This window comes from Brachionichthys hirsutus, chromosome 14 (assembly GCF_040956055.1).
Source record: "Brachionichthys hirsutus isolate HB-005 chromosome 14, CSIRO-AGI_Bhir_v1, whole genome shotgun sequence".
Lineage (NCBI taxonomy): Eukaryota > Metazoa > Chordata > Actinopteri > Lophiiformes > Brachionichthyidae > Brachionichthys > Brachionichthys hirsutus.
This window is the reverse complement of record NC_090910.1, coordinates 5,946,829-5,964,376: the sequence shown is the minus strand read 5'-3', so window position 1 is coordinate 5,964,376 and position 17,548 is coordinate 5,946,829. Positions and strand designations below refer to the sequence as shown.

General features: G+C 46.7%; 1 protein-coding gene across 1 annotated transcript in view; it reads right to left on the bottom strand.

Moving 5' to 3' along the window:
• Window positions 1-564: 564 nt before the first annotated feature.
• phldb2b (pleckstrin homology-like domain, family B, member 2b) overlaps window positions 565-17,548 on the bottom strand; it is a 32,097-nt gene continuing 15,113 nt past the window's right edge. Inside the window, exons 6-25 of the mRNA XM_068747915.1 lie at window positions 16,423-16,542; window positions 14,634-14,818; window positions 13,355-14,524; window positions 10,924-11,307; window positions 10,457-10,618; window positions 10,145-10,282; window positions 9,268-9,396; window positions 7,444-7,599; window positions 7,243-7,353; window positions 7,036-7,110; window positions 6,314-6,448; window positions 5,980-6,180; window positions 5,579-5,722; window positions 5,368-5,467; window positions 4,033-4,183; window positions 2,217-2,307; window positions 1,952-2,098; window positions 1,412-1,631; window positions 798-883; window positions 565-705 (exon numbers count right to left, since the gene is read on the bottom strand). Of these exons, the coding sequence (XP_068604016.1) occupies window positions 565-705; window positions 798-883; window positions 1,412-1,631; window positions 1,952-2,098; window positions 2,217-2,307; window positions 4,033-4,183; window positions 5,368-5,467; window positions 5,579-5,722; window positions 5,980-6,180; window positions 6,314-6,448; window positions 7,036-7,110; window positions 7,243-7,353; window positions 7,444-7,599; window positions 9,268-9,396; window positions 10,145-10,282; window positions 10,457-10,618; window positions 10,924-11,307; window positions 13,355-14,524; window positions 14,634-14,818; window positions 16,423-16,542 (4,046 nt within the window). The remainder of the gene's footprint in view (window positions 706-797; window positions 884-1,411; window positions 1,632-1,951; window positions 2,099-2,216; window positions 2,308-4,032; window positions 4,184-5,367; window positions 5,468-5,578; window positions 5,723-5,979; window positions 6,181-6,313; window positions 6,449-7,035; window positions 7,111-7,242; window positions 7,354-7,443; window positions 7,600-9,267; window positions 9,397-10,144; window positions 10,283-10,456; window positions 10,619-10,923; window positions 11,308-13,354; window positions 14,525-14,633; window positions 14,819-16,422; window positions 16,543-17,548) is intronic.

Here is a 17,548-nt window from a genome sequence, read left to right as displayed (position 1 = left end):
CGTACATCAATAGGCTTAAAAGGAATTAAAACTTGTTTGAAAAATAAGCCCAATGTTCTTCAATGTCCTCTCAGGCCACCTGAATAACAGTGAGCTGCTTATAATGACAACGCATAGAAGCCAACCGTGTGGGCTTTTCCCCAAAGCAAAATCCTTTGTAAAAAAAAAACGACTGAATCAGTAACTGCTTTTCTCTTAAGAAAATTGTTTGCAATTGTTTTCATAATAATTTATATTTGAACAAAATCTTGAGGCGCACCAAAAACCATCCTGACCTTCATAACGAATCTGGAACCGAACCAGATTGCTTAAGTGTTCACACGGATGCGCTACAACGATTGTACCCCATTGTGCCCCTCTTGGAAACAAGGCAAATATAACGCTATAAAATGTTCTAGAGTGATTGAAGTTCTCTTGTTGCTGCACACACAGCAGAAATTTAATTCAATCTTCAGCATAGATAACATAGAATATTCATCCGCCCAGACGCAAAAGCTCCAAGGAGAAGTACATAATGGAAAACGTCAGTCACAAAACGCAGGCACGGCAAATCCTGCCCCTTCGCTACACCATGAACTGCGTGTAGCCCTCTGCACCAGTGACGATCACATCCATCCAGATCCTCATGGCCTCCGGAGAGGGGGCAACCATGTAGTAGACTCTGTCGTGAGTCTTCACACTGAAGGTCAGGGAGGGGTTCGGGCTCTGAAGGAGAGACGGGAAGGAAAAAAATGTAGGAGAGAGTCAATCTTACTTTCCGAGACACGCAATGGTTTTACGGAAACAGGCACACATACTTTATGAGCGTTCTTCAAGTGATCATAATACACTTCTTCAATAGCTTGGAAGTAAATGACTCCTTTCAGCTTGGCTTCGTGCTTATCTGCGAAACACAGAAAGGTTATCAGTAAGCACGTGAAGAGTCTTCTCCATCCATCTTACAGACGAGTTGGGCCTCGATCATCCCATCCACAGCCACTTATCTGCCCAGCGGGTCACGGCAGTTGCTGGGGCCTATCCCAGCTGACTCGCCAGCGCGTTGTGGGGCCCACATAGTGATAGACGACCACTGACGCACACACTCACGACAACTTGGAGGAATCAATTCTCCCAAATTGCATGTTTTCGGAGGTGGGAAGAACTCGGAAAGCCCACGCAGACATGGGCAGAACATACAAACTCCGCACAGATGGGAAGTGAAACCCATACTTGCTGTGAGTCGACGGCGCTAACCACTATGCCACCCAAGAGTGTTCTCCTTAACTTAAATTGAGCTTTTCACATTTAAGCTGTGTAAAATAAAGGAAAACATCTCAAAATAAATGAAGTAATTTAATGCAAGTGTATTTATCTCCTGTATATCCATGCCTGTGTATTTGCGTCTTTATATGGTCGCTCCCTCCTTCCATACCTGCGTAATAGGAGAGCGTGCGTCGGTTGCGGTCGAAGACAAACCAGCGCTTCTTCCAGGTTTTGATTTTGCCTCCCATTTTTACCAAGTAGCCACGGCAGGTCTTTTCAGAGATGGACATGTGGAAGCAAGTATCTGCGCTGTGCCCAGCCGACTCGATGTGAGAGCGCAAATCAAAGTCATCCTTTCGCACCGGCAGGTATCGAGTCAGTGGCCGAGACTGGGAGGGGGGAGAAAAGAGAGAATGGGCTCATTGAAATGGATCGGGAATGTGTTTCATATTACTCCTGTGCTAATGTAATCCTCAGATGTATATATTCTTTCTTCTGTTGCCAGTTTGTGTCGATCTGGGCAAGAGAACGAAACATAATGAAGTTTATACTGAGAGATGTGAGCGCAGATGTGATTGAAGCCATGCAGGAAGTCGGATATCATGCTGCGTCATTAAAGGTCACCATGAGTTCAAAATGATCCTTTGGGTTAGAAACAATGTGATAAATGTGTCTCTTTTTGGGAGACAAATCCTTTCATCTTTCCTACCTGTGCCCTCTGCTTCTCCCGCAGTTTCACCTCCCGGTCGATGAGTTTCTGGCGTCTGCTGGTCTCCTCCTGCAGACGCTTCTCCAGCTCCTCCCTCCTTTTCCGCTCCTCCTCCAGTGCCTGCTTTCGCAAGTCCATCTCGCGCTCCTGAGGAATCATTGAAACCGTTTTAGAACACACAAGCACCGAAATAAAACGACAGACTTTCGGTGAAATGCTTTATAAATATGGAATGTCTTTGACTCAGATCTGATCCCATAATGACCTTGTGTTCCAGGAGGCTCCTCTTCTCCACCTGAGCTTCTCTCAGCAGACGTTCCATCTCCTCGAGCTTGGCCATATTGGAAGTGCTGGCACTGCAAATAAATTAATTACAATATATACAATATAATTTTACCACTGACTGTCATGTCAACCCACCAAAACACACTTAAGACTTAAGGCAAGTAGCTGCTAACTGCTGCTCCAGGACTTATTCAGTTTTTTTTCCCCCAATCGTACTATTAAAATGTATATTTAGATTTTGGGAAACATTATCTTATACTTCAGCGCTAGTCCAGCTACAGATCTTCATATATGGATTCCTTGACATCACAGAAAGGATTTTTGTGCATGTTGAACATTGATTTTCTCTCTCTCTCTCACTCATTTTCTCTGTTAGGAAAACAAACAAATTCTTTCTTATCCAGAGCCAATGGGAAATGGATACCGAGCGTTGATCTGTGATGATGTCATTACATTGGTATGTTACACATTAAACTCAGTCTAAACAAATCCTGAAGCATGGGAAGGTGGGAGGAAGGAGTTGCGCCAAGTGATTCCAAAAAAGGACGGGGGGGTACGAGAATCGAAATCAAAGGAGAGAAAATGTTTTCCCGCTCTCCTCCTATTTAAGACAAGAAACATTTGCTAGAAATCACCAGAACCTTTACTCAATATTTTTCTTTAGATTTCAATTAAGATTATAGTTAAACATGCAAATAAAGTTTTGATATGAATATATTTATGTATAAATCAGCTTTTGCAGGGAGGTAACATTTTCATTGTCGCTCATTTTGGCTCTAAAATCCCAAACAAACATCACACGGAGATGAAGATCAACATGCCCTTCCATTCTGAGATGCTCCCAACTATTTGAACATTATATTTCCCGGTCATTATGCACAAAAGTTATCACTCTAACCTAGCTTTAGCCTCATTGAAAGATTCCTCCTCGCTGTTCTCTTACCTCCGTCGATGGGAGGGAATCACACTCATATTGACTTTATTCAATCATGCAGATTACTTGAGACGAATATTATTTATCTTGTTCCACAGAAAACAGGATGCATCGCTGGCACGATGACAAAAAGAATCCTGCTCGATCGTAAAAATGCCGTCCAGCACTGGTCCGGAGTCCACAGCCGACGTCTGCTACGTAAACCGGAGACGATACGACGCAGTCCGACTGGATCCATACCGAGGATCAAAGAGGAAGTCTGTTGTGGGAAAACTCGGCAAACGGTTCGAGACGGTGCAAAATCTTATCTGCAGCAGCGGGACCGTACCATTCAGAGAAACGAGACGAGGGGAGACAAAAGACAGATGTGACCAATGCAAAACGGGGGAGATGGAGAACGAGCACACATGGTTTCAGTCTGGATGGAGGGGGGGGGCAGAACCCCAAACGTACCTCCTCCTCTTACTGGGTTGTTTAATTCCTCTGAGCCCAAGGGGGTTGAAACGCAAACACACACACACACACACACACACACACACACACACACACAGCTCTTCCGTAACCTGACACTAATCAGGACTCCCCTGCTGCACAGGTCTTCACATCGGATTCTTCAAGGACGGTTCAATAAAGGCGGGAAACTTCTGCTTCGCAGCGCCACACACTTTCTACATTCACTCCCTCTCTTCTCTCCTTGTTGCCGTATGAGCTTAAAAGGTCAAGTGTGTGTTTTTCACTATTTATCCGCCAGTCGAACATTGGATTCCAACATTTACAACACGGTACTAGTAAAGCTGAACGACTTTCACACGCGAGTCAGAAACACGCCGCTGGTTTGCAGCCGTTGATGGATGATGCTTACCTGGAGACATTGTCAGGCGAGCAAGCAGAAATGCTGGTGTCAATGGAGTCTGTGCTGTCCACACTCATCGTGTCAAAGGGCTGGTTGTCACGGTACCCAAAGGTATCGAGGTAGACGTTGGTCTGGGAAGCTGCTCTGGAGCCGGGCTGACCTGGAGACAGGCACACAAAGGGCAAAGCAGGTTCGGTATGAGCTACCGGTACTCATTCTTCAGGTGCAGCTTGATTTACCCGGCTGTGTGGCTCCATCTGGAACAACAGTCTGGCCCGCCGGATTCAATTTAGGATCACTGAGCCCCGCCACTATGAAACAATCTAATTCTTCGTAACTATTTCTTTTAAAAAAGTCTGTCCAGCTGTCAAAAGAACAAAGCAGGACGTCTCCAAAGTGAATGCAGCCAAAGGAAGGCCTGACAGCGGTTTATGCAGTCCAAATGGGACCTCTGAAGAAGAATGTGGCGCGTTGACACTGTAGATCCTTGAAAGAGAGACTAGCTCGGCCTCTGGGCAACAGGAAGACGGGCAACATCCCTGATACGATCTGCTCCCACCCATCAGATGAGCCGGATAAAGGAACCAAAGGGATCAAATATCTTCCCGGTTCTGGAAAAATGTGATAAATGGAGTTTCCTGAACAAAAACTAAGACCATTTACATGTCCACTGGGGGGGGTGGACTAAAAAGACACACATTCATTATGAATGATCGTCCTCCAAATCATCCATTAAGTTTCAGAAGCTAAATCTGCATTCAGAGGTTCTTCACCGAAACAGATGGCAGAAAGGATTAGAGTCTGCAAACGGCAGATTATCTTAATGGTGGGAAACGGCCGTTAGATGTTGCGTGGTAGGAAAAAATAAATAAACTTTTGAACTTTTTCATGTTTAAAACAGCTGCTTAATACTTCTATAAACCCACCTTATGGAATATTTCCCCTTGCCCTTAGACAAGCCAAACTTTACTCTAAAATAACCCCACAGCTCCAAACTAGGCTCACTGTGATAGTCTGAAAACATCCTAAACCTAAATGAATCCAAACCTTTAACCACGGATTCACCCTCGATTATTGAGACTTATACTTTGTCCCCATGAAAGCAGCCCCCCCCACACACACACACACAATGTGACTGCAAGCAGACTTAGTCACGCAGCATGAACACGTCATCACGCAACGCCTTCCTCCGCTGACATTCCTGCACAATCTCCACAGTCAGATAAACAAAGAGAGACTTTTCTGATCGCACAACAGTGTGTGTGAGGCCTACATGCACACCCACCCACCCACCCACACACACAGATAGATTGTAGAATAAAAGATGTGTTTTGGCATTCGTACCTTTATGCAGACGCCGAGATTCAGCTTCCTTGTTGGATAAGGAGAGAATTCTTGGAAGGATGCTGCCACAACTTGTGCTCTGAATCAGAGGCTGATGCACCTGAGACCAGGAAGACAACACAATGTTTCACCAAATAAACTCGTGTGATAATACATGAGGATCACACACGACCATCTACGTGTGTGTGTGTGTGTGTGTGTGTGTACACACCTTTGTAGGGAAATTGCGTCCCAGTGTTGAACACGTGAACTGGGGCATCACGATGGGTGTGGTCTTCTTCCTTGGTAATGTGTCACTCAGATGGGCGCCGTCGTCTCGCTCCCACCTCCTCCTCTCTTCCAGCATACGGAAATGCTGTTCGCACAAACACACACACACACACACACACACACACACACACACACACACAGCACAACAAAAGGAACGGATGCCGATGAGCGACTGGTTCTAAACGGCACCGCTACGCTGTAGCACAAAGCGACATATTTCATAGAGATTCAGCCAGAAGAATCAATATTCATATATTTATATATTCTTTATCATTAGCAGCACCGTTCAGTCAAAGTAAATGTGTTTTTCACGACACACACACACACACACACACACTTTACCTTTCTATGGCGGTGACTGTGTTTTTTGGCAGGAAGGGGAGGCGGGGGAGACTCAGGGAGGGGAGAGGGGTCTCGATATGACACCATGTTCTCTGGCCAATGCACAGAGGGTGTTTTGGAGAGGGGGCGGGGATTTAAATGTGAGGAAGAAGAAGAGGAGGAAGACGAGTGACAGTCGGCAGGTGAGGAAGAATGACAGAGCTTCGAAGAGAAGAGCGGTGCATTGTAAGAAAATAGCGCCAAGAGGAGGAGGGAAATTTAGAGCGTACAAACGCACACACAACCAGTTTGTGTGAAACATACACACTGTGTCCCTTCACGCCGCTACACACACCTCATCCTCTGGTGGTTTGGGGATGTCGCCGTCATGGGAGGGGTTTACCCCAGACTCAGGAGAAGCTGGGGCGGGTTTAGGGTCCCCCCCAAGCTGAGAGTAAAGCTCATTGATTTCACGGACTGTGACATAGCCCTGGAAAGTATTATGTGGAGAAACGGGGGGAGAGAGAAAAGGGGGTGAGGCATAGCATGAAGTGAGACAGCCATTCAAAGAGGTCACAAACGTGAGAATTAGTTGTTAGAATTTCAAAGCGTTTCAAAGCAAAACAAAGTTCGAGTTCATTCGACCCGTTAATGTTAACAGTCACTGAGTGGAGTAAACGAAACGCAAGACATTCCTACAGGGTTAGATCATTTAATCAAGCTTCTTTTTCATTGCATTGCATGGACCGGCAGTAGCAACAAAAAAACAAAGGAGATGCCATCAGCATTCAAGAACAAAGTCAGGGATCGATTAGCAACACAAGGCGACGGTACCTGCGTTTTATTGAGGAAAATAGAGGAAAGGAGGGATGAGAGGGCGCACGAGTCGACAGGAAGTGGAGAAACTGTAGCAGAGGTGGAGTCGCGGCAACAATGTCTAAAAGACGGACACACATCAGCCAGACAGGCTGCGTCCTAGCAAGCAGAGAGGGAAACCCCGAAGGTTGGAAACGATGAGGCTCCTGTCCACTTTAGGTTTGACGATGTTCTGGTCTGACGGCGGCCAATCAAACTTACCTCCCTGAGAGAGAAACCTCTGCCGCCGGTGAGGTCAGAGTATTTTCTTTCAAGAGTGGCGAGGTTTTCTTTTTCCTAGCAGACCAAAAAGCAAACAACTAATCATTAATGAATTGAAGCTCTTTGTGCCGCTTCTCCCCCCCCCCCCCCACTCCAATCATACACAGATGCAAGGAGGGTCGCATGCAAACATGCATCTCTTCGTACCCTCTGGAGCATCGCTTCAAGATTGCTCCGCTCCTTCAAGAAGCTCTCCTTCTCTCGCTGAGCCTGCTGGGTAATCTGCGTGGCCTGCTTCTTCAGGGTTAACAGCCGCTCCTGAAAGAAAAGCAAAAGCAACGTATCATGTATTTGACTCGAAGTGTATTTATCTACGTTATTCTCAGAAAACACACGTCAGGCGTTTACCTTGCGAGTGACGGAGCCCCGCTGGAAGTCAGCGATATCGCGTAGAAGCTGTTGAGTGCAAGTCTCCTTCTCCTCGTCCTGTCTGCTCTCCTGCTCCAGCTGCTGGAACTCCAGGTCTTCAAAACGCTTCGTCTCCGTCTCGAGCACTTCACAGTCCTGACGCACAAACGGGGAATAATGCATGTATAAAGGGCAGGTGCAACCTTACAGACCTGCGTAGAACATGTACTTTAGGACACTTGCAAGAGGCTCGAATGGAGCTTAGAATATGTTAGACCGAAACACGTGCACTCACAGAATGTGCAGGGAAAGGACAACAATTATATGAATAAAAAATACATGAATTTATTAAATACTACAGTTTACAATGAAGGTTTATATTGTGATTGATGTTAAGGGTACATTTTTAAAACAATAACTCAAATCAAGATTTGAGTAATGGCAATGCATCCCAGTGTGTTGGAATATGGAGCTTATCGTAAAAACTAACCCCGAAAGCATTTAAATGGTCATTCTCATCTCCCTATATGCCGACACAGACAAAGAAAAGACTCCTGATGCTTCGTCAACATATTAGAGCCATGCAGACCATTTGCAGCATCTGGTAAACACGCAACATGTTGCATAATGTAACCATTCGACTAAAATAAAAAAAAAATCTATGTTTACATCTGAGGGGAAATGGAGCACCTGGAGAAAAACCCATGCAGATTAAAGAAATATTGGATTCTCAAAAGTGCCTGTATGTGAATGGAAGCAAATGATTGTCTATCTGGATGTGTCAGCTCTGTGATTGGCTAGCCAACCCCACCTCTCCCCCCCAATGCCAGCGCAGATCGACTCCCCAAAGCAAGTATAATGAATGCAAGATATTTTAATGTATAAAGCACAAAAGCTAAAGCCTCAGACCTTCCGCCTTTACGTTGGTGTATTTCTATAAGAGCCACCAGATAGATGCTCAGTCCCTCTGACGAAATAAAGAGGTTTGCAGACATAGAAGAAAACAACATGGACTGGGTAAGGAGCAAAGGTTGGCCACAAAGGGCGCCAGTTCACACGCAAGTTCATGCATGAAATCAATCATCACATGTCTTTATAAGAGTTTGTTCATTTCCATAGCTCTTTACTTATATACGTGTGTGTGTGTGTGTGTGTGTGTTTGAGCATCAGGGAGGTAACAATAAATTGTGAGGCAGTTAAATATCAATCCAAATGCGTGAAGATTCAAAGCAGTCGGGATGTAAAATGAATCACAATGCCATTTCTAAACAGCAGAGGGCGCAATCTACTTTTGGTTTCATTTGCTTGACTTCTTCCATCACTGTCAGCTAAAGTGTTTACATATTAAAAGCGTAGTTTATTGAGTGTGTGGCCACGAGAGTGGCTGGTGTTGGGGAGGACGATGCTAAGCACAGGGTGAAGCGGAGAAGCTGTAATTTGCTGTGGCAACCCCCGGGACGACAGCAGTAGTAGTAGTACTAGTCAAAAGTACAGTAGTAATGTGTGTGTGTGTGTTTTTAAAACATGCATTCATTTGCATAGTCGGTGTTTTGCAGACGCACCCTCGAAATGCTGCGTCTTCCTCCGAGAAATAATTAAAGGCATCTCTTGCAAGCTCACTCACTCAACACTTGTTTTGAGAAAATGGAATTGCGAGTGTATCGTTACCTCTGTGGTGCACACACATTAGCATTTCCCATGTATGCCGCGCATGCATCTTGGCCGTCTGTTGTGGTTCGTCTGCATAGATTCACGGTCCTAACGGTTTGTTCCTTTGTGTGTGTGTCTAGCGGTGTGTGTGTGTGTGTGTGTGTGTGTACTGACCCTGGCCAGCTGCTCCTGCAGGGGCTCCTTGGTGGCCTCAGGGCAGCTGTCCAGCTGGGAGCGCTGCTCACACACAATCTGAGCCAACCTCTCTACTCTGTCCCTTTCTGCCTGCAGCAGCTCACACGCCTGGCATACACGCCCACACAAACACGCGCGCACACATTTGTTCATGTGCACATGCGGACAAGGAGAAACACGCACGCACACACATGACAGAGAGAGGATGGCAGCGTTAGTGGGAGTGGGGGGGGGGGGGGGGGCACAGTTAGTCAGTGCTGCGACCGGGTCAGTAAGATTAGCCTGGAGGGAGGAGGGGAGGAGGGGAAGCTGGAGAAAAATCAATCTAACAAAACGGGATGGAGAACCGTGGAGGAGAATAGAAATGGTGGAATTATGACGACATGAATCGTGGGACGAGTTCTCCTGCTCTTTGTCCTCGGTTTTCATTTGAATGGAAGTGACAGAGAATAAATGACTTTGGCAGATTAATGCTCTCCTCTTTAAATACCATAACACACCTACTCTTAAACATAAGATCTGAGCACAGATCACACTGTAGGTGTGTGTGTGTGTGTGTGTGTGTGTGTGTAAGACAGGGCCGGTGTCCGCTACATAACAGATATATATTTGGACCAGAGGCAGCACGAGAAGGATTAACACCAACCAGTCAGTCACATGACTCCTACATTTATGAGAGTACTTTAAATACCATGTGTACACACACGCCTTGAGACTGCAAAGGCCTGTTGTCTGTGAAACAAATCAAGTCCTGCAGTATTTTAACCTGTGTGTGTTAACAGGCTCTCATTTTGTCAGACATGAATCCCTGTTGGGTTTCCCTTTCGTTAATAATGAAGCGAAGCCTGTTAAATACCTTTTCCTTTTCCTGCTGGGACTTGGTCTCCAGGTCGGCCATCTTGTTGTGCCGTTTTTCCAGAGCGTCTTTTTCTTGCTGAAGAGCAGTCACTTCTGACTCCATCTCCGCCTCCACCAGAGCTTGCTCAACCTCCACCTAGAATAAACAGACAGAGCAATTTCTTTAGCCTCTTTAGGACTGATGTAAAATTCCACTTAATGTTATTTTCACATAGAAAATCACATTTTCTATGTGAGATTGGGATATTTTTGAACCCTCTATAAGAACAGAACACATTGATTGAAGTTTTTGTCTCCGTTTCGTCCTTACCTCTCGAGCAGATTCATCCGTTTGGTTGTCAAGCTCCTTTATCTTTTGCTCCAGTTCCTCCATGTTGTTCAGTACCTGGATTCTCTCCTCTTCCACGTGCCTGACTTCCTCCTCAGAAGGCCTCGCTTCCTGTCCACGGCGGAGGGTCGCTTCATCGAGAGCCTGGGAGAAACGTTGTTGACGAGTCAAAAATATGGGCAGACAAAAGCACCAGCTGCCATTTCGAAATGCTAACACTCGGGTTGCGCTAACCTAATAAAAGAGCTGTGAATAACTGGCGCTAATGAACGTGAACACTTCCTGCATAAGCGCTGATTTAATCCTGGAAGGACTTCAAAGGTGCTACGATAGCAAACGACAATGATTCATATCAATTGCTTCCACATCAAAAGCAATGAGGCAAAGCCGAGTCACTCCCCTGTTCAACAATGCTCCATGCGTATCAATGAATGACGCATTTCCTGTACCTCATTGGTCCTCTGTCCTCGTGGGGAAGGTGAGGGGGCGAAGCTTCGCAGGCTGACCGCAGGCGATTCCGCCCTGTTGTCCCGGTGGCCACTGCTGCGCCTTCGTCGCGCCTGCAGGTCGTCATCAAAGTAGCAATTCTCTGATCCGGGGGAGGCGACGCGCCCATCCTCCGCCGTTCCGTTGACAGGTGAGGAGTCCGAAAAGACAGACGGCACATCGTCGTCGTCGTCGTCGTCGTTGACTTGAAGTTTCTCAAGCACCTGGTTGATTTTCCGGAGATCTGCCACAGCTGAAGTGGAACTTTCCGCTACGCCTCCGCCATCCCTATCGGTCCGGCCCAGTTCGCAACACAGGGACAAGATGGTTTCAAGCCGCTGGCGCTCCTGAAATAAGGACACATGCACAGGAAGTGCAGCAGTGACATAGGATGTTGCCCCGAGCACCAAAAACGTGCAGTCATGAGTGAGCAGGCTTGAATTTATGTTGGTGTCAAGTCAACGTGAACTATTAAAACCAACGGACAAAACATTCACACTCGTCTTGGCATTCATTTCCTCCTTTCTAGCTGGTTTTCCAGTCCTCAGGTTACCTGGTGACGCATCTTCGTCTCTCAGACGCACTTTATTATTTACAATTTACCACACCATTTATACCAGCAGCAGAATCATTTGTATGCAAAGCCTGAACACACAAATAGGCTTGAACACACAAATATGTCTTTTGTAGCGTTGTAATGTGAACCAGGAGCTGAGAGTAAACTCAACTCCTTCAGTTTGTCACCTTGTTCTATTGACTCAAGCCTCCCTTTCAGTAATCAACTGTCGACGACAGGAAGACAGACAGACAGACAGAGAGACAGCGAGAGAGAGGTGACAGGATGACTGTCAGTATATAAGATGGAGACAAAGACAAATAAAGACACTCAAAAACAGTGGAGAAGAATATGAGGAGGAAACGTACGCACTGGGTTGGCCCTATTACTAGTCACAAGCGACCATTTGTTTTAATACCACTTTTAAAATCACAAATATAAATTATTCACCCCAACAACACGAGCTAAGCATTAACTTGTAAATAGCATTACTGTGCCTCCAGCAAAGACACACTGAATGATACTGTTACCTGTGTTTAGTTGTTTTGGTCGCTGGTAATACCTAAAACAGTTGAATAATAATCTGACTAAGGCCATAATGCATTCTCCTCTACTGCCACTAGAGGGCAGCCAAAGACAACACAAGGCTTTCCTCAGCTTGAGCATTGGACATAAAAAGGGGTCCCATTTTAGTTACCAGTTGACTAAACCTAACCCTAATCAGATCGAATGACTAATAAGAATTTAGCAACGGAATCCTAGAAGTACAAATCACTGTCTGAGACAAACCGAAAGGAATTGGTTGTAAATAGAATAGCATCAAATGCAGTCGCTGTATCGGTCGGTCGTTGGCGAAGGAGCTGAGCCGAAAGGCAAAGCTCTCGATTGACTGGTCAATCTACGGTCCTACTCTCACCTACGGCCATGAGCTTTGGGTCATGACCGAAAGGACAAGATCCCAGATACAAGCGGTTGAGGTGAGTTTCCTCCACAGGGTGGCTGGGCGCACCCTTAGACACAAGATGAGGAGCTCATTCACCAGGGAGGAACTCGGAGTAGAGCCGCTGCTCCTTCACATCAAGAGGAGTCCGCCGAGGCGGCTGAGGAATCCATTGCCCGGGGGGGAGGTGTCCGGTACATGTCCCACTGAGAGGAGGCCACATGGGAAGACCTAGGACACGCTGGAGAAACTATGTCTCTCGGCTGGCCTGAGAACTGAACCCCACTGTGAGACTTGTTTGTACATCATTCAGGAAAGTATTTCTTGTTGCAGACTATGGTTCGTCCCTCGCTCTCTCTCGCTCTGAAGGGTTGCGATTGTCCAGTTGTTATTATATGTTCAGCTTCTGTGTGTTTATCCACCTGCTACACTCCACAATTGCCCTCTAATCTTCTTGGTTTCTCTAACCCACATCTGAAGGACTAGCGTGTTCTGTGGCTCTTCAGTGATCCGAGCCGCACTTGGCGGACTCTTCGAACCACACTGGGTGGACCTCCAGATGACCGACACAAACGTGCACCACAAATACACAAACACACACAATCCAATCATAGGGTTAAGAATAGCCTGGTTAGCACGGGCTGACTCCGAGGGGCATCTGTTGAACTTTGCTTTCTGCGTGTCACCATGTGAGAGAATTCCTAAATTCATTTCTCAAAGAATGCATCTCTGGGAATTGTGTACATTTCATGTGTAAAACAGAGGGGTGGGATTTATGACTTATACCTCAGATGGCCACTAGGGAGCAATCCAAAAGGATCTGTCATCCATCTTTGCATCCAGTATGTCAGTGTTTTAAGCAGAGAAACTCACATGTCTAAGACACACTCAAACTCACCAGTCTCTCCACCTCCTGCTCACGACGTCTCTCCTCCATTTGCCGATGGTGATAATCTGTCAGCTCCTCTTTCCCGCTCAGTGAGCTGATACTGCCTCTTCTTTCCCTGAAACCCCCGGGTGGAGTCACTCCTGCCTTTCCGAATGACTGCCTTCTCTCCCCAGTTCCCAATCCTGGGGTACCACTGAGATCTAGGCCTACCCCTCGCCTGTCCCTCTCCCCGAAGTACAGATCGAATTCTGGGGAGACTCCGCAGTTGGCCAGCTGATCCTCTTCTCGGGGGCTGGAGCTTGTGGGCGTGATGGACCCCACGGAGCTAGCGGAGGTCAGACTGAGTTTTTTAGCTACACGTGGAGAAGAAGAGCCCCCCGCCCTGGATGGAATGGTCACATCAGGTGGGGCGGTAGTGGCAGAGATGGAGGGGGTTGTGGAGGACAAGGTCTTTGGTGTGGACAGGCAGATGGACACAACACCTTCTCCTTGAGTCTGGATATGATTCCTGTTGGATGACAGCATGCTGGAGTAACTGGAGTTGTGTTTGAGGTTGAGGTTGGCATTCGGGCCGTTGTTGCAATAGTCTTTACTGAACTTGTAACCCCCACCAACATCTGATCGCCGTGGCGGTAATGCTGACAAAGTCACGTTTCCATTTGCGTGGTCACGGGGAGACAGAGATGGGCAGAGGCGTGGCAGCGAGCGGCTTTGCCCTCCTCCGGTTATGCCACTCAGAGAGCCAGCCGAGTACTTCCTGGTCCGACTGCTGGGCGACGGCTCTTGATTGCCATAGCTACGGCGACCAAGGCGGGGACTTGAGGGCATGCTGACTGCACCTCCTGCAGTTGGAGCATGGGATGAGGACGAAGACGGAGGAAGAGAGAGGAGGAAGTTATTGCTGCCATCGACAGAAACTGAGGATCCTCCACCATTCCACGTGGACAGCAAAGAAGACGAGCCAGAGTTGTGCAGCCTCCGGCTATCAGTAACACCGAAGTTGTCCTGGTTGCGGCCGATGGAAGTGCGGGGGGGAGGGTCGGATCGCCGTCCAAGGGAAAGAGGGGGAGCGGACTTCAGAGATAAGGGCGGACGATCGGAGCCATAGAATCGCCTTGCTTGTTCCTGATAGGCGGACGAGGATGTGGCAGGACTTGTGACAGGCGTGGTTGGTGGAGACTGAGAATGAAAAAAAATATATATTATAACTAGAAAAACAAAATAGCCCTATTATCTGATTGTATTTTCATGCCCTAAAGTCCTGAAGTGAAACTACGTGATGGCTGACCTGAGTCACGCTGAGGTAGGAGGGGTTAGTGTTCCCATTGGCCCTCAGGCTGTTCTCCAGTGCGATCTTCTTGCGCTGCAGTGTGTCCATCAAATCCCGGAGCTCAGACGCTGATCGCATGCCTCGAGCACTGCTGGTACCACCCACCACCGCATGGCTGTAATCACTGCTAAACTTCAAGTAGTCTGGAGGGGGGGGGGATCAAATGGAAAACATCTTATAGGGGCATATAAAATGTTTATATATATATATATATACACACACACACACACACAATCTTTTTTCTTTTTGGATAAAGGAAAGTTGGGGAAAAGTAGCAGGAAAATATAGAAAAAAGAAAACAGAAAGAAAGAAAGGAGGAGAGAGGTATGTACCTGAAGCTGTGGCCATTTATAGACGGGGGCCTTGGCGGGACAAACCCAACCCAAACGACCTGAAACTGCGTCCAAATACACCCTCGCACAAAGCCATCCGTGAGATCCAAGGGAAACATTAACTTTAACTGCAGTACAGCTCCTCAAAAGCAGGATTTTGGGAAATGTTAAAGACCACAAAATGTTCTGGAATACCCTCAAGAGGCCCCCTGCCCTTCCTAAAGCTTCTTATTTAAAGCCGTTTCAGCAGTGATGGTGTCTTTTTCCAAACCGCAACCGAGTCAGTTTTTATTCCCTTCCTTTCCAAACCGTACAAAACAAATCTTTTTTCACTCGATGATATATTGCAGAGGTCAGGTACTTCTGACAATCAGCCCTCATGTCCGTTCAGATGCCTGAAATAAACCTTACCTAAATATTATCCCATCATCAAAAAATGAAGGTAAAAAAAAAAAAAAAGTAGGCGGAGCAACAGCTGAGTAACACGTTGAGGTCTTTTTGTTCATCCGTGGGTTTATGTGGAAAAGAAGCCGTTTTAATGTTCACGCTTCGACCACCCACTGTTTAAACTATCACACATGCTGAAAAGCTTTCTGAAGACTGAACCGTGGGCTCGCCTGAGAGGAACGTACAGCACATGCGGAGATTGTTTATTCGAGAACCGAAGCAAGACAGAGAATATTCGGCCATTACCACCGAGTTGAGTGGTGGAGGAAGACAAACAGCACTTAAAGCAAGCCTGCGTGAAACGTCAAACCTTACACGGGGGGGGGGGGAGATGGAGACATCATATGACCCAGAATGGCACACACACACACACACATGCTGTTTGTGTCCATACATGGGCAGATTTATACTGGAGGCCTGGCACGCATTAACTCTTCACTCTTCTCCTCATTTCGCTTTGTGTGTGAGTCTTCACATTCAGTGCTTGTGTGTGTGTGTGTGTGTGTGTGTCCAAAGTGAGAGTCTTTGGCAATATGGGTGATAACAGTGAAGATCTTGGCAGACCATTACAGATGGTTTGTTCAAGAGTCTGGGAGAAAGGGATGGAAGTCGTGTCTAAGAAAACATCAGAGAATCTGCTGGAGAGGAGAGTGCATTCCTCTAAAGAGAAGGGCTTCCACTGGTTATCACAGACACACACACACACACACACACACACCTGTCTGGATCATGTCTATCTGTAACTTTATTCTGAGATCCCCATCAGGGGGCAGGAGCAATGTTTTCCAGGGGCAGGCGTTGCATTAGAAGACAACGCTAATGAAGAACTGCTGTTGGAGAACGAGTGAGAAGCAGATAGAAGAGGGTGGGAGGTGGAGGTGGAGGAGGACAGAGAGGAGGATCAAGGAAGAAAGGATGGGATCAAGGGTAGATCAAAGGTCATGCCTCGTGTGTGTGTGTGTGTGTACCTGTGTTGTAAGCTAACGCAGACACGGGGCTCTTCTGTGGAAGCATGCTCTTCATTCTGCTGGCCTCTTCTGGATGGTTAAAGCGGAAGAAATAGGATTTACCCAGGCACAAAGAATAACCTGCAGAGAGAGAGAACACACAACACGAAATTAGAGATCCTCATATTAATCCTGAGAGGGGTAGCGATCCATCGTAAGAGTGTCGTATTAAGGCTTATTTATACTCCTGTGCTCAAAAATGTACATGTAAACTTCAAATGATGTGTTCGCCCAACCCCCTCATACGTCCGTATCCTTAACATTTGGCATTAAAACATCCACAAGAGGGCAGTGAAGAGACAAAATCAAAGATTGACAATGCAGAGGAAGTTGTGATAATGAACGTAGTAAATACAAAGCTGCTAAAGCAGAAGGAGAAATTTATTCTGCGGCTCATAAATGGCATGAAGCTTATAAATAAATCAGCTCGGGTGAATGTAGTGCTTGTATTGAACTTTTTTTCTTCATCCTTGTGTCCAGCGGCCACTTAACCGTGTCTTGCTTGAATTATGGCTACGCCGCCCCCCAACGAGTCCCAGCGGCATCGTTCTATTCCGTCTGTGTCCGCAAGTTCAGCCTCAGCACTTTTCTTCAACACAGCATTAAAAAAAAAAAGAGTCACAGACCAGCCTCACTGATCCCCCCCCCAAAAAAATGTCCGAAGGGGATGCCTGAAATGAGTCTGGGATATTTACTCAAGACCAGGCACACACTTGCACAAGCTCCAGAGCAGCCAGACCATTCCAGTCCGCACTACAGTGTTTGCTCCGGCCATCAATTAGGCTGAGAGAGGCGTGTATTAAACAAGATGTCAGGGTCACAACCTCTGTAATACACACAGTCAGCCCACAGCTGTCCAAATAGCAAAGAGAAAAACAAAGGAGGAGAGAGAGACGGCGAAGCTGCTGACCAACGCACTACAGACGTCTGATGCAGAGGAAGAAATGAAAACACCGATGCATGAGGAGGAACGGAGGACGGGGCATCACAAGGAGGCCGATATCAAAGGCAACTCCTCTCATTTCTCCGACGTGCACATATTTATTTGCTCTCTCCGTTTGTTCAACCTCCATCCCTGAGAGGAGAA